The 16117-nt window shown below is 51.2% G+C and overlaps 6 protein-coding genes across 6 annotated transcripts; 4 read left to right on the top strand and 2 right to left on the bottom strand.

The window, feature by feature from the left end:
• Window positions 1-364: 364 nt before the first annotated feature.
• Window positions 365-4420, bottom strand: POX_g09135 (Nucleoporin; the record flags this gene model as incomplete). The annotated part of the gene is made up of 4 exons (XM_050117896.1): window positions 365-560; window positions 685-3663; window positions 3724-3872; window positions 3965-4420. 4 exons carry the CDS (start codon window positions 4418-4420, stop codon window positions 365-367), a joined length of 3780 nt encoding a protein of 1259 aa, XP_049966040.1.
• A 638-nt stretch (window positions 4421-5058) lies between these two features.
• POX_g09134 (uncharacterized protein) lies at window positions 5059-6663 on the top strand (the record flags this gene model as incomplete). Its single annotated transcript, XM_050117895.1, has 6 exons — window positions 5059-5190; window positions 5248-5342; window positions 5406-5505; window positions 5589-5770; window positions 5847-6025; window positions 6140-6663. 6 exons carry the CDS (start codon window positions 5059-5061, stop codon window positions 6661-6663), a joined length of 1212 nt encoding a protein of 403 aa, XP_049966039.1.
• A 1175-nt stretch (window positions 6664-7838) lies between these two features.
• Window positions 7839-8144, top strand: POX_g09133 (uncharacterized protein; the record flags this gene model as incomplete). Its single annotated transcript, XM_050117894.1, has 1 exon — window positions 7839-8144. The coding sequence occupies one exon, from the start codon at window positions 7839-7841 to the stop codon at window positions 8142-8144; it is 306 nt and encodes a 101-aa protein (XP_049966038.1).
• Window positions 8145-9198: 1054 nt separating this feature from the next.
• Window positions 9199-10972, top strand: POX_g09132 (Oxysterol-binding protein-like protein 1; the record flags this gene model as incomplete). The annotated part of the gene is made up of 6 exons (XM_050117893.1): window positions 9199-9275; window positions 9416-9492; window positions 9609-9648; window positions 9709-9778; window positions 9840-9899; window positions 10025-10972. 6 exons carry the CDS (start codon window positions 9199-9201, stop codon window positions 10970-10972), a joined length of 1272 nt encoding a protein of 423 aa, XP_049966037.1.
• A 408-nt stretch (window positions 10973-11380) lies between these two features.
• POX_g09131 (uncharacterized protein) lies at window positions 11381-11758 on the top strand (the record flags this gene model as incomplete). The annotated part of the gene is made up of 1 exon (XM_050117892.1): window positions 11381-11758. One exon carries the CDS (start codon window positions 11381-11383, stop codon window positions 11756-11758), a length of 378 nt encoding a protein of 125 aa, XP_049966036.1.
• A 305-nt stretch (window positions 11759-12063) lies between these two features.
• On the bottom strand, window positions 12064-16051 carry POX_g09130 (Condensin complex subunit 1; the record flags this gene model as incomplete). The annotated part of the gene is made up of 6 exons (XM_050117891.1): window positions 12064-12297; window positions 12404-14788; window positions 14850-14991; window positions 15049-15172; window positions 15229-15734; window positions 15816-16051. The coding sequence occupies 6 exons, from the start codon at window positions 16049-16051 to the stop codon at window positions 12064-12066; spliced, it is 3627 nt and encodes a 1208-aa protein (XP_049966035.1).
• Window positions 16052-16117: the final 66 nt, after the last annotated feature.

Genomic DNA, 16117 nt, shown 5'->3' with positions numbered 1-16117 from the left:
TTGGCATGATTGCAAAAGGAAAGGAGAGAAACGAAAGGATATAAAACTTGAACACGGTGGTTTGAGTTCTCTCAAAAGATTAAAATGTTATTCATCTCTTTGGCGAAATGTACATTACCTGCTTAGCGCCGCTGCAATGCAAACTACTTGACGCACTCACACCCTTCCCACCATACACGATTTTCCTCCCTTCTTCACACGCATTGAGTACAGAGAAAGCAGATCAAGGAAACATAGGAACAATCGAAATGTCAAACGCAAACTGTGAAAACAATGAAAGTAACGTTAAATGAAAAGGCCAGCGCCCAGCATCAGCACACACATCAGACGCCTAAATCATACCAGCATTCTTGTTCTTGATCATTTATGAACTGCTCCGATCTGACTTGCCCGTTGGCATCTGGGACGAGAACGAACAGTACTTGTCCTTGATAGCAACGACCTCATAAGTGCCTTCGTCGGAGGTCTTGATTGCTTTTTTGTGCTCATATGAGATGTCATGCTTGATATCAAGAACCTCTGGCTTTTTGCCCCTGCGGGCATTGGTGCTGCGAATGTAGCTGAAAAGAGAGAAATAGAAAAACAAAGAGTCAGCAAAATGCCAATGAAAATGGGGTATTCAGTTGGGCAGACTGCAGGGATGAATGCAAGTCTGCCGTGATTTCTTGAAAAGACAACACTTACGTGAATTCAAACGGTGGTGTGCCCCAGAACTCAAAGTTGAGTTCGGCCTCTCCACCCTCATGGATGTCGACCACAGACACTTGTCCCTGGCTGATGCGCACACTAGGCATCTCGTGAATGACCTTGGTGATATCCTTGTGCGCCTTGCATTTACCGCTAGCGGAGTCCCCAACAGCAGTAATAGTAAACTGGCCGGGGCGTTCGGCAATTCGACGGAAGTTGGTGTTTGGAGACGAAGCCTTTCGTTGCACTCCATTGAAGGTATAGAAGACCTCGAAAGGTGCATGGCCTGAGAGAGAAAATGACAAGCGCTCGCCGACACAGTAGTCGACCTTGGACTCGAGGGGAATGATCGTCGGGACGTCCGAAACAGCGACACGAACAGATGAGGCATCAAACTCGGTAGTCCTTTGACATCCTCGGGAGTCGCGAACCTTGTGAATGCTGACGACATGCTGGCCCAAATCAAGGTGTCGGCGGGGGAGGGCCAGTTTGTGGTGATTGGAGTTGATGTTGGGAATGGTGACGATCTCTGGTTTGGCGTTGGAGTGATGTTTGATGACGATCTCTAGCGAGAATGGGGGAACGCCCTCCAGTGTGATGGGTACCGTCTCCTCGCCGGTCGCGTCTTCCTTGCAGAAGCCATAGATGTGGCCAGGAGAATCAAATTTGGCAGATGGCAGCGAGTTGACCTTCTGAGTCACCACCAGACCGCTGCTTCTAGGATCATAGTCATAGAGATTATCGCCCACTTCAGAGAACTTGTAGGTGTATTGACCCGGCTCGGAAGTGTCCATTTCCATGGAAGCGGAGTTGAGGGCAGTTTTGATCGTCTTGGCGCGCGTAGACGCCTGTCCACGCTCGGACTTGCGTCGTTGCTCATATTGAAGACTGAAGGGAGGGCTGCCCGACAAGCGAAGCTCCAAACTGTCGTCGTCACCTTGACAAACCTCAGGCTTGGTATACTCACCCTTTACCACGGGTGAACCATCCACGCTGATGATTTTGGGACGAGGAATCCAGGAAACTTCGAACTCCTTGGCAGATTGGTCCACGAATCCGGAGCAGGAATTATCGTAAATTTCAAGGAGCTCGTAGAGACCTTCGCGGTCGACCACGAGATTGCTGTTCTCGTTCCAAAAGGTTTTGGTCAAAGGCGACGTGCTCGTATCCACATTCTTGTACTTCATAGTCCAAGGCTTTTCGCCACTGAAACGCAGAGGAATCTCAATTCGGGATCCTGCCAGCGCAGAAACAGTTCGCTTCTTGTCGATCTGGCCAAATGCAACATGGGGAGGCTTGGAACGAGCATTGATCTTAATGCTGTCCTTGAGATTGCGTTTGCAGTTGGATTTGTCCTTGACGCTGGTAAGCGCAAGGCGATACTCACCGCCGCTCACCAGCTTGTCAGTGGTGATCGTGGCAACATCAGTCTCAGATTCCAACGTGTACCTGGTTCGCTTCCCATTGTGGACAAGCTCATATTGAAGGGTCCATGGAGCCTCTCCCAGGAATGCCAGATCCACCGAGATCGATTCGCCAAAGCAAGCCTTGCGAACATCCCGAGAGCCGAGGAAGTGGGCCGATGCAGGCGGTTTGACATCCTGCTCGAGAATCGGCACCTTATCCTTGAGGGAACGAGGAGAGTAGATAGAGTCTTCCACATCCAGGAAGCGGTATCTGTAGAAACCGGCCTCTGATGGCGTGAAGTCAAGCTGGGATCGAAGGCCATCGACGGTCTTCGTCTGTGTCTGCACTCCCTTCGGACCCTCGATGCTATATCTGACCCGGAAAGGCGGTGATCCTGTCAAGTCCAAATCGACGAGAAGGCCCACTGCGTTATTGGCACATCGATCGAAAACCTTCTCAGTCTTGATAGACAGCTCGGGCTCCGGAGGATTGCGAAGGTTGCACGAGGAAGGCTCCATGACTTCTCCTGGGCAGTAATGACTTGAGACAGAAGTCAGTGTGTACCAGCCAGGTTCCTTGATGGGAGTTTGCTGGTCAAGAGTCTTCAGAACCACAGTAGTGGAGTCCTGAGGACCGTTGCCCTTTTGCTCAGCACTGTTGGGATTGAAAGAATAAGTCACAGTGAAGGGACCGTCGCGATCATAAGGTTTGCCAGTCTTTTGGAACCCGATTGGCAAGTTGGCGCTGTCCCCACGGGCGACCTCGAGAGGACGCTGCTCGTTACATCCGACCAACGAAACCAGTGGACGCTCGTGGATGACCAACTGATGCCACTGGGAAGATGACTTGGTAGACGGCCGCTCTCCATCTTCAAAAATCGAGGAGTAATTAGCGATATTACCCAGGGCATCATGAACTTCCTCAATGGCGTAGAACCAATCCCCATGGACATTCAAAGATTCGTTCAAGGGAACACTGATCTTCTGACTTTGAGCCCAAGAGACATCGGGCTGATTGATGCTGAAAAGCGCACCCGTTTGCTTCTGGTTCAGCAATGGAGTGCGCAGGTTGTCAGGCTGCACGTTCTGAACAGACACTCCACGGTCATGGAAGTTCACCTCTCGGCTGTACTTGATCTTCAATGGCGGCGTGCCCTCAACCTCGAGAAGAATATTCGACAGCTCTCCCCGGCACTTGTCCGTGTACGAGTTCTTAATCAGCGCGTGAGGGCAACTGACGACCAAGGCATCCGAGGTCCGCGTGCGAACATCCAACTGTGATTCGTCCACGACCCGCTGTAGGCGATAGACACCTGTTTTGCGCACTGGGAAGTGCAGGTCGCGGTGGGGAACAGGATCCAGGGCGGCATGTCTTTTATCAGCTTGGCGCTTGAGTTGTTTGAGCTGCTTGGCCGGAATCGTCAAAGTTTCATTTTCACCCGTGTGCAGGTCGAGGCGCAAAATTTCGATCAAGATGGGGTCGGTCTGATTCACTCGAATGGGAAGGTAGACGCTTGTCTTCTGCGAGTCCAAGCACAGGGGCTCTCGTTCGGGATTGAGCACGGCAGACCTAGGAATATTTAGTGAACTTGCCCACACAGGACACTTCGGACTTGAACGGAAGACTGACCCTTCAGGTAAAATGTGAACAATTTGTTTTCCCAGAATCAATGATGCATTGTGAATAATGTCTCCAGGCTTGACCTTGCGCTCAGAGATAGACAGCTCGCGATCGTATGCCACCTTGACCATTCCACCGAGCCACGCGCCCAAGGGGATCTACTTTGACGTCAGTGGAGGAATGTCCCCCGCCCAAACAAACAACCAGGCCAGCAAATGTGAACAAGCCAGGCGGGAGGGGAAAGACTCACGGGAATTCGAAACATAAGAAAAATATTCCCGACGACATGCAGCAAAAAGAGCGCAAGGGTCGTCGGAAAAGCCCATTCCAGCCATGGGATGCGCAGAGCTTGCAATCCAAACAAAAAGACCCCATCCAACGTCACCCATTTCAGGAACAGCCATGTCGAGTCCAGCTCATCAGAGGCATTCCATGATTCGTAGATCCGATACGCGTTGAGGGCCAGGTAGAAGGCTACCACGTAGAGACGTTGTGTGGGCGCATCGATTACGTCGGCAGGGACGAGCGGCGCGTTTGCGTTGGGGTTGGTCGGTGGCTGCGCTACCTTGGCCGGGGATCTGGGAGTTGGTCTGGGTTCGGGCAGCTCACGAGGCTGCGAGCGTGAGGGAGTCTGAAACAATCTCCTCCTCGGAATCGTCGTGGGCGTCTGGGGGAAAGCAGACGGAAGGCGGGGAGTGCCGTTCATGGCATGCTGTGGTTGTTGGAAGCTCCACGAAAAAGAAAGCTATCGTATCCACGAGGCTGGCGGAGAGCAAAGTTCAGGCGAAGTGGTCGGGCAGTAGATTTTCCGTCCAATTCTGCACCGTATCGCAGCTTGAGGACGTCAATGAGGTTGAGTGAGAGCAACACGTCACTGCCGGTGGATGTGGATGCGATGAAGAAGAAAAGTTGGCGGCGGCCGAAAGACGCGGGAAGCGCGTTGAAGCTCGGCCCACCGCCGAACATGCCGCTATACATTCTACCTGAAGTAACGATCCCCTGGTTCTCTTTGTGTTGACTGGTAGTTTGTTCGACTAAAACACACATTTCACATGCGACGACATCTTTCTCAAAGTGAAGCTACACTGGTATTCGATGCGTATGACTGGTTGAAGTGATGATATTGAGAGCAAACATTCCAATTCGCTTAAAAGGATCAGCCAATTTGAGAAAGCACCTAGACATCATCGTCTCACCTGGCTTTTAAATCTCGTCTTCGGAGGCTAGCACCTCTTGAAGTCTTGCTCTCAGGCATACCAGATTGGCTCCTTTCGTTCTGAGCATTTCTTTCGGGAACAACAGCTTCGGGTCTACAACTCTGTGCGATCGATCTCCGCAGACACCATGGCTCCGCGCAGCAAACGGCGGCGTCTAAGCGACCTGTCGGACGATCTTAGTGACTCGGAGATCTATAAGCCCGCAACTCTCTCTGACAAAGAAAGTTGGAATGGGTTTTGTGAGATTGAGTCAGAGCCAGTAAGCGGTGGAGAGCTTCAGATGAGGAGGAATTGGACTGACAATGCCCAATCTTAGGCTTTATTCAACGTGATGCTTCGTGAATTTGGGGTCCGCGGAGTCAAAGTTCAGGAGGTGGTCTCCTTAGACGAGGAAATGATGGCATTTATGAAGTATGTCAAGGTCATTGTGTTTTATGCTACGAGTCTTCTCAGCTAAAGACTGTGGCGTACTAGCAAACCGATCTATGGATTGATCTTCCTCTTCCGCTGGCGTGAGGATGATGCCCACAAGCAAGAGGCGAGCTGCCCCGATGGGATTTGGTTCGCCAACCAGGTACAGTCCACATTCGAAGCTGCCCCGTCAAGTCGACGGAGCGAACTAGGACGGGCGTGGGTGTCTCTCTAACATACGTCTAGACTGCTAGCAATGCCTGTGCTAGTGTGGCCTTGTTGAACATTGTCAACAACATCCCCGATGTCGATCTCGGAGAGCATCTCCGTCACTTCAAAGAATTCACTATGCCCTTCACACCCGCGTTACGAGGTGATGCCATCAACAATTTTGAATTTGTCAAACGAGTCCACAACTCATTTGCCCGGTACGTAAACTCACCTTTGTCTCTGCTTATTCTCCTCCCGGCGGACTACTGATGGGCAGCTTTGTTGTGCTTACAGCAAGATGGACATCCTCAACTCGGATCTTCAACTTCACGTGGAATCCAGGACCCGTAAGAAGGCTTCCACCGGCCCGAACGACGACGATGACGACTCATCTTTCCACTTCATTGCTTTCATGCCGGTCATGGGCCAAGTGTGGAAGTTTGACGGCTTGGAACGACAGCCGCAATCGATCGGTAAGAATCAAATCAACCCCATCGATTCCCAGCTGTTGCTTGGAGCGTGTCATCCGTCCATTGTGTGTATTCAATGCGATGTACTTGATCCTCTTTCTCACTCCAAATGAGCAGGTCAATGCTCTGAAGATGACTGGCTCGACCTCGTGCGTCCCAACCTGCTCGAACGCATGGCAGCCTATGAGGAAGACCATATCGAGTTCTCCATCCTGGGGTTAGTCCGAGATCCCCTGCCCGATCTTGTCCAGAAACTCGCCGTGAACGTGAGGAGCCTAGAGCTCATTCACGCACACCTGCCACCGGTGACGGAGGGCACAACCGCCCCTTCTTACCTTGAAAGAACCGTTCTCGGCCCGGACGCGTCTTTGGGATTGACCCGAGTTGTCCTCGATGCTGCGACGGTGCCGGAGGCCACCCGCATCGCATACCAAGACTCCTCGGAAAGTCAACTGGACACGCAACGACAGGCACTGTGTGAGACGCAGACGGAATTGTGCGCCCGTGTTCGTGAAGAGCAACAGTCGCAGCGAGCAGATGATGACTACGCGACCGGGCGACGTTTCGATTACGGGCCCGCGGTGCGAACCTGGCTACAGTTCCTGGCGCGCAAGCAGGTCCTGGCGGATTTGCTTCGATAGCAGAGTTCATCCCTGGATTTGTGAGGCTCTTTAGAGAGTCATTCGTTTTGCGGGCCATGAAGAGGACTGTAGACAGAATCATGAGGCAACGACACAGGCGCCGGCTGGGAAGGGTTCTCTTTTCATTTTTTTTTTTGTTTCTCTTGCTTTTTCTTGGGTTCCTCCTTTCATTTTCTATTTTTTTTTTCACGAGAGGAGCTTGTGAGTTAATACAGGCAAGTTTCAGAGAGAAAAAGATGCCGTTCAATCAGGGAATCCTTCACATGGTAGATCCGTGGAAGATGCTTTTGGAATTCTCATCGGGTCTACTAGGATCCTTTCAGATTTATTCACACGGATGTTTTTTTTAAGGTTGACAGTCCAATTCATGATGAAAATTGGACCGCAGAATTGTTGACTACCAGTCTATGTAGCAGGAGCTCAGTATGTACCTTTTGAAACAGTATCCAAAAGTTGCCTTATCGATGGCTCGATGTTATTCCTCCAACAGAAACGAATTACAGGTGACACTTCAATGACCAATCACAGCTCAAGACTTACCACCCCATGACGTTTTGAGTGCTGATTGGCCTTGAAAAAAATACCCCCGTGACGGCTTCCCATTACTCCTTGTGACTGAGTCGGATTCGACAGTATACATATAACGGATGATGCAAAGTATGCATGGTAATAACCGCATACAATCACTCATAGGGACTAGAACCGCTCTTTCCATCGCAGGACTTTTCGCTAATTTGGACACGGAGCTGACACGGCTGACCATAATGTACGTCATGTGTACCTAGGATCTGTCATGATCGTACTTCAGGTTAAATGTAAAAATCACATACTTCCACGTGGATTCGAGGATTGGGTACTACCGTACCTGTTCCAATTAGAGGTAAGTTGGTGGTAGCTTGAACTTAGGTGCCAGGCAGGCAATCAAAGGTATTTTTCTCACTCTAAATAAATATTCTAACCACGTTTGCAGAACCGATGCGAGGGCTGGGCTATTCTGCAGTAGGGTCGGGTCGGAGCACTGAAAGGGATTAAAACAAGTCGCAGCTATCACGGAGCACTTTTAATTATCACTCTACTCCTTTCTCACCCATTACCTAGATTGACTGTCTCACCGACATCCGCGAGGAGGGTCCAGTCGATGAAACCGATCCTGATCCATACTACTGTAGATTCACATGAGCATGTTTGGTTGCCGTGGAGGGGAATCGAGTATATACCTTCTCACCGTATTGACCCCTCGTATTTCATACTCTACTAATTATATACTTTATCAGATTCCCAAGATCTCCTACCGATCTCTGTCTCTCCAGCGACTCAGAACATACCAGGAAGGATCCTCTACCCTCGAGCATCCACCACTCCTGGAACGTGTCCATCAACGTGACTGGTTCAGGCTTTTCCCCCCGCAGGAGGAGTCCGGCTGCCTCAACGGAATTGGTCTTCTCCACTTGGAGCGGGTCTCAACGATTCCAGGCCTCTGACCCCCAAAAAACAACAACGACAAAAAAAAACTAAACATATTATTGCATATCAAGAAACTGTCCATCCCGTGAAATCAGGATATCCTATATTCACACTGCACTGGTCACAGAGTCAATTTGCACATTGTGATCAAGTCATCCATCCTCTTTGTGGACTAAAGTCAGCACGGTCAGGAAAATGACCAGGTCACGTCTTGTTGGAGAATGACTGACTGATGGTGGTACTTCATACTTAGTAGTAGTAATAGTGGTGGTGGTGGTGCTAGGTACCTGCAGTATGAAGTACATGACTGCTGCCGGTGTACTTGTCAAGTACTCTGTGTCCAAGAATCAAGGACTGCTAGTACTGATCCTACTCACAGAATAAGGCTTGTTCTCCCGTCACCGCTCCCTTTTGAATTCCCCCAACCTCAAGTAGACATACATCAATAGTACATGACTCTAATGCCCCTTGGGCGCTTGAGTACGTATCACTCATAGTATAGTAAAAATATTAAACAGTGAAGAGTACTGATATAGTTGGTCACTCGTATGTACATAGGCTCGAGTTTGTCCCATACAGCACCACTCATACCTGACTGGTACCTGCTGAGGCCGTACCTGTGAACCCTGAGTGGTTCCTCTCAAGTAACTTTGGAGGCTTTCTTGGCCCGGTCTTTATTACGGCCCCGCTCTCGGCGATGGTTTCTGAAGTCATCCTTCCTCTCTCTTCCACTCTCCACTCCCTCCACTCCTCCCCTCCTCCTTTTCCCTCTTTGCAAGACCATCACCTGCACTGGGTCTGGGGCATCTTCTGGTCTCCTTTATCTCCATTGCCCAACTTTACCAAATAACCCACTGGAGCAGTCTGTGTGTAGCGTGTACAGTCCGGGTCTCCACAGCCTGCCTTCCTCTCTGCCTGTTCCACTGTCCCAATCTAATTCGCCACTGCCCGTCCATATCGTGATCGGAGGACAAAAGGGCGCCCCCCCGGTCTCATCGTTCACCGTCCTTGCTTTTTCTTTTTTCTTTTTCTTTTCCCCATCTTGTCTTGGGCTTTCAAGTGTTCGAAACCATGTCCGCCACCGCTGTACCGGAGAAGACTCCTGATGACTCTTCCAAGTTGAAGACTTTCCTCTCCATCCTGCGAAAGTAGGCCAAGCTCCGATCCCCCGCAAAAGTGATCCATCAGCGCAGTTTCCTGCCCACGCCCGAGCGCGAATGCGATTCCGAGTGCGATGGGGGAAACAATGGTCAACGGAACCAAAGACGGGTAGACTGACATAATTCAGGTTCGTGGGCGTCGCAGATATCGCTTCGGTGCGCTTCTCGTTGCCAGCTCAACTCCTGGAACCCCGACCGAATTTGGGTACGTGGCATATGTGAAGAAATCCTTCGGCACGGTCCTGGTGACGGGCGAACATCCCAATCAAAGAATAAAAACACGGTATCACCAGGGAAAGCTAACAGAGGTCGATTGGGCAGAATACTGGAACTATCTGGACCGGCCAGAGACGTTTGCCAGGTCAGCAGCTGCAACGACCCTGACGATGACGACATAGTGTACTGACGCGCGCTTGTTCAGTATCGGCAAATCGGACGATGAACTGGGTCGGATGCTGGAAGTGTTGAGGTTTTGGTTTACCAAGGATCTGGTATGCACCGTCTTCGTGCAACTCTGTGTGTCGAGAGATGGACTCGCTAATCCCTTGATAGAAATATGTCAAGGGAAAGCCATGCAAGCCATACAACTCCACGTTGGGCGAGTTCTTCCGAGTATGTCCCTTTAGTCTTGCAAGCTTTGATGATTCTGTCTCGCGCTCGCCCGAAGTGCTGGAGCGCGAGACGACTATGTGTATAGTTTACTTACCAAAGGTGTCTGCCGCGCCTTGTGTTCACAGTGCCACTGGGAAGTTCAGGACCATGTCCCCGAAGAGGCCAACCTCCCCGGAGTACCGGCTACCGCGAACGGCACGAGTGTCCAGGATGGTGACGACAAGGTCAAAATTTGCTACTTGACGGAACAGACTTCGCATCATCCCCCCGTTTCGGCCTTTTACATTGACTGCCCCGAGCGCGGGGTCTCGGCACGTGGGTTTGATCAGATCAGCGCCAAATTCACCGGTACCAGCATTCGTGTCAGTCCCGGACAGCACAATCTCGGCATCTTCCTCAACCTCGAAAAGCGCGATAACGAGGAATACCAATTAACACACCCAGACGTCCATCTCGGCGGTCTGTTGCGCGGTGCCCTCGCCATCACCGTCTCGGATACATGCTTCGTAACCTGCCGCAAGACGCGCATCAAAGCCATCCTGCAATATCTGGAAGAGGGTTGGATCGGCAAAGCTCAGCATAAACTCGAGGGCGTCATTTTCCGCTACGATCCCGAGAACGACAATATCACACGGCTGAAAGATGTTCCCGAACGGGACGTGCTTGCGCGAGTCAGCGGGTCCTGGCACGGCAAGGTTCACTACACCCCCGCGGGTTCAAAGGAACCTCGCCTCCTGATTGATGTCACGTCCCTGTACCCCGTGGAGAAAGCCATTCCTCCCCCAGAGCAACAATTGCCCAACGAATCCCTCAAGTTCTGGGGCCAAGTCACCAACGCGATCGTCGGCAAGCAGTTCACCGAAGCCACTCGACTCAAGCAGGAGATTGAAGAGCGACAGCGGCAAAAGGCCGCCGAACGCAAGGAAAAGAACGAAGAGTGGAAGCCACGCTTCTTCGTCGGTGCTACCGACCCGCTGGGCAAGCCGGAATTGACCGAGGAAGGAGAAAAGGCTCTCCAGGGCATTCGCACGGGTAACTACACGCTGGACGAGAACAAAGTGCTGGGCGCATAGAAATTCTTCGTCTCACAACTACGGAGAACCCGGGCTGCGTTGTGCATAGATATCTATGAGGCCTCACGCTGCGAAGGTACCAAGTCCAGCAACATTCGCGACTTCCCCCTTTTCCAACTCCGTTTCTCCGTGCTTTCCCTCTTCCCTGTCTCCTGTGGAAACATCCATTTATTCCGACTCAAGCCACAGTCCGGGTCGACCTCCTCACTACGTTGGGCGTATCTGGCATGCGTCCACTGATTTACCTTGCCTTCCTTGTTCAAGGGGAAGAGGAATCACTGGCGTCGTAGACGTTTCTTGTCAATTCCCTCGCCCCTCTTGATGTTTTTCTTTTCTTTGCACTTTCCAGTTTAGTTGTGGTTTCCCTTTTGAGCCCAACCATTCTACTTGTGTGTCTGTTTACTATCGATGAGAGAGAGAGAGACCGAAAGAAAGAGTCTTTGCGCCTGGGGCGATTGGACTTGTTACTCGCTTTTCTGTTGTTTGCGCCATCCCACCATCACTGTGGTCCTCTCTCCGTCTTCTTGCATGCGAGAGTGTATGTCCTTTCCTGTTTCAAATATTTTAGAATACATATTAAAGGAAGCCATGAGTCATTACATAGATGTGGAGGTTTCTCTTCTTTCGGCCCCGGTATTCGGCGGCGCGCAATCCCAGGTTTATGCCCAAAGCAATGAAGAGCGTAGCATCGAGTTCAGACGATCACCTCGACCCAAGGATCCGAAGGTTTCTGGTAACATTGAATTGCCGTCACGCATCACCCAAAGGGCAAGATACTGGTCCTGAAGGGAAAACAAAATAAAAACGAAAAACAAAAGACTCTCAAACCAGCCTGGACAGCTTGAACCAGTTGCCAACACCTCCCTCAAGAAGCCCCCTTCCCCAACCCCCAGAAAAAGAAACGGGAAAACAAAAATAAAAATGAACATGAAAAGAATTCCCAAAATGCAAGGATATACAAATAGCAAACGAGAGAATGAGAAGAAAAAGAAAAGGAGTGGAAAAAAAAGACGCAAAAAAAAGACCAGCGTCCATGCTCACTCCGCCGCATCAAGTCGTGACACCCACCAACGTTTCAATCAGACTCAACTCTATGCTGACGCACTGACCGGTGCTGTGCTTGCCGGCGTACTTGAAGGGGCACTGGTAGCAGAATTGGAGTTTGTAGTGACCTTATTGAAACCCGCAGCAACAACCTTGGCGATCTCCTCGTTCTTATGCGGGAGCAAAGACAAAGCATATGCGACGTCGTTCCATTGACGCTCCGTCTCGCAACGGGGCAGACGAGCGGCGAGTTTTTCGGAGAGTTGACGAGCGTGTTTTTCCTAGAAAGCAAATGAGGGGTGAGCACATTGTACCCACATGAGGGAACTCAAAAGAGAATAGGAGAAAAAATAAAGAAAAAGGGAATGCATGACAGTGAGAGCGTACCTTTTCAACAAATCCGATGAGGAACTTGACAATCCGACGCAAGGACGCCTCTTCCAAATTCCGTTCCGCACTAAGCAGACTGAACATGTCGACAAAGTGATTGTACACGGCATTGTCCTTGGTGGCCAGCTCAGTGAAGAACATGCGAGCCAGGTCGGCAATCTTCTTGTCCTCGTCTTCTAAGCACTTGGCCATCTCCCCGAGCTGACCCTTGACCTTGACTTGACCAGCAAGAATAAGGAATGTCAATGTCATGAGACACGTGCGCTTCACGGAAGCATCGTCGTCATTCAGACGACGATACAAAAAGTCTGTGTTCTCATCAATCAAGTGATTGAAGGAGACAGCCATATCGCCGAGAGCGATGACAGCATTGCTGCGGACAATTGGGTCTTCCGAACGCTCCATGATGGTGATCAGAAGTGGTAGGTTCTTCTCACAATATTCGGACGACACGCACATGAGCTTCGCCATGCAGAGCGTTGCGGACGCTTGGAGGTCACAGTCGGGGTAGGCATTGTTGTTTGCGCAAATTTCCTCAACGAGCGGGCCAAACTTGGCCAACAGGGAGTTCTCCCCATACAGAAGTTCTCGCTCTCGGATGTGAGCCATTGCGTCCTGAAAGTCATCCTCGGTGGTTCCTCCAATGAGATCAAGCTCATCGGCCTCGGCATCACCATCTTTGGCCGCGGTAGCCTCAGCGGTCTTAGTCTTTTCTTGCTCAGCCTTGCGTCGCTTAAAGTCCAGCTCACACAACTCCAGGTGCACGATCTGCTTGATCGCAATGTGACCTACAACGTACAACAGTTGCGACAGAGCTGCCGACGAGGGCTTCGATCTAGGTGCTGATTCTTCACTGGGCTCAATTGTTCCATGCCTTTGGTCTTCGCCGTTGATTGTGGAGTGGGGTGAGGACGAGCGTTCAGACTGAGGTTGGAAGACGAAGCGTGTCTTGCGACGGAGAATGTCAGAGCAGAGAACATCCGGGTGCTTAGACAACGCGTAGATGGCGCTGATTGCCTGCTCAGCCACACCATACCATTCCTTGCTCTCCGAAACGATCTCCAGAATCGCCGCCAGCCTGACGAGAACCGAGTGATCATTGGCGAGCTTAGGCACACTCACAACATCCTTAGCCTTCGCCTGGCGTCCGGGGACCATGCGTCGGAGGGCAATGCATGTGTATTTGGCGAGCACAAGATCTGATCGCCCCAAAGAACCAAGACCAATGCGCAGCATCGCATCGATCTCCTTGACAACAACCTCGGGATCTGCCAACGCCAACATACCCAGAACAATGATAGAGCCTCGGCGCTGAGTCTTGGAGATTTCTTTCCTGGTGACACTGTAGACCTGCCATAGCTTCGCAATGACGGCCTCCGAGATATGTCCAGCTTTCATCATGGTGCTGAGAAGTTGCTCGAGACAGGTCAGCTCGGCCGGAGTCGCCCCAAAAGTCAAGCTGATCATGTTACGGGCAATGTAATTGGCCGCATCGTTCGGGCTGAAAGAATCCGGAGCGTCGAAGAAGAGACCCTTGTAACAATCAATCAAGTGAGTTTGGACACCCTTGCCTTCGTCACTGTTGCCCTTGGTCCAGATGAGTCGCAGCATGCGGCGAATTCCGCTGCGAGCTGTTTCAACCTTGTACGCGTCAAGCATCACGAAAAAGTCCATGGCCTCGATGACCTCACTCTTGTTTCGTGACGACAACAACTGAGATACGATAGTCGATGCAGAGTGCAGGACCTCAATGAACCGAATGGCCTCGTTGTAGTATTTCCTCGTCAATTGCAGCCGCGTGAGCAACTCGGACGTAGCAGCCTGTTCAGCGGCTTTGCGCATCGCCTCCGCCTTTTGCTCCTCTGACATCCGCGGTGCCTTGGAGGGGGACTCATCAGGCAATTGAGTAGCATCATCCAGGAGCTCAGGGTCGACTTGGGTAGCCTCGCCGTCAAACCCAGGAGTCTCTGCAGGGCGCAAAGAATTCAGCTCCTGGTCGACACCATCCAACCTCTCGGACCACTCCTTGTGGGAGAGTTGGCCACCATGCATAACGCTGAAGGGATGTGTTGCAACCAATTTCGACAGCAACTTGATTGCATTTCGACGAACGTTGCTACTCTTGTCCTCCAAACTTCTCGCAGCCAGCTGCGCAGCGGCTTGTCGGCGTTTCGGGAACTTCTGCTCCAAATCGCAGATCCGCATGAGGACTTGAATTGCTCGGCTTCGGCAGTACGGGTTGATATCAAGGAAGCGCTCTTCCAGTACGTCGAAGAATGCGTTGATTTGTGTCTTGGAGTTCTCGCTGGGTTCTTCTTGCCGGCTCAAATCGGAGATTAGGTTTCCACAGACCTCAATGACGGCGCAGCGGAGCGTGTAGGCCTTGAAAGAAATGTAAGTCCACGACTGAATGAGAAAAGCTGCTTGGAGAATTTGTCCCTACCTCACTGTCCAGCTGTTTTGCGAGAAGGGTCATTTGCTTGATGATCAACCGCGGGGCGAGCTCGGACAGTTTGATGATGAAGGCAGAGACGGACTTTGGTCCTCGCGTATCGTTAGAGTTGAACTCTTTATTTCCCAACTCCCTATTCAAAGGTTAGCCACCGTGACGATCTCCCGAGACCAAAACTGGGCTGCCATACTTTAAAATCTCATCTGAAAGCTGTGGATAATCGTATTGCTCTGCGAGAATGTGGAGGAACTCGGCCATCGGTTCAGAAAGATGCTCAAAGTATGTGAGACTCTGTACAATGGAGGTTTGCGCGCCTAATGTGAATGTCAGACGATGCACCACACGAAGCCGAATCCTCTGCGACACGCACCAAAGGCATGACCATGATGCTTGACCGCGATACACAAGACTTTGAAAGCGTGCATGCGAATCACCATGCTCTTCACCCGTTGCTCGCTCTCCAGTATGAGGTAAATCGTGCGAGTGAACAATGTAATAAAAGTGTCGCGATCTGAAGTTGTTAGGAATATGCGACCGAGCTTGAGCTTCATCACCTTGCACATGGTCTCCATGGAGATCTGAATCTGCGGTACCCAGTCCCACTGGCCATCTTTGGTCGATTTGGACTTGGACTTGGGACCGCGGCTGCGAACAGGTGCAGACTCGGCGGGCTTCTCTGCTGCCTTCACCTCCACGGCAGACAGAGCCCACTGAAGCAAGAACCCATACATCTCCAAAAGTTGCTTGTGATGTTGAATCGCATCTTGCTCATCGGACTCGAGATCACTGTGAATTATCTCGGCTTCGACCGACAGTCCAGAAACGATCAAGTCGAGAACTTTGCTGAGAGATTTTGCGGGAAGGAAGCTCGGGTATCTGCAATGGTTCAAACGTTCAGAATCGGGTTCAGGCGGGAGGCAATCTCTACGGGAGACTTGGAAAGGGACAGGAGCGCACTTGAGTAAAAATTGTAGTGAGTCGAAGAATGATGATCTCGTGAGTCCTTCTGGGTTCTCGGCGACCGCATCCACGATCGGGTTCAGAACACTGTCCACAAGCGTTGTTGATAGCTGATTTGGGTCGGACTCGCAGTCCAACAGTTCTGGGTCTGCATCGGGAGTAGGGATAGATGCTGGATCACTCAAGTAGTACTTGAGCGATTCGTTGATGTCGAACTGTATTCTATCCTCCATGGTGGGCAGCGTGGTGTGGACAAGATGGAAGAGGGGAGGGGAACCCGCCGTCAGAATCGGCGGGTG

The sequence above is a fragment of the Penicillium oxalicum genome, chromosome VII, assembly GCF_001723175.1.
Source record: "Penicillium oxalicum strain HP7-1 chromosome VII, whole genome shotgun sequence".
NCBI classification, from domain to species: domain Eukaryota; kingdom Fungi; phylum Ascomycota; class Eurotiomycetes; order Eurotiales; family Aspergillaceae; genus Penicillium; species Penicillium oxalicum.
This window is presented reverse-complemented; position numbering and strand designations above follow the sequence as displayed.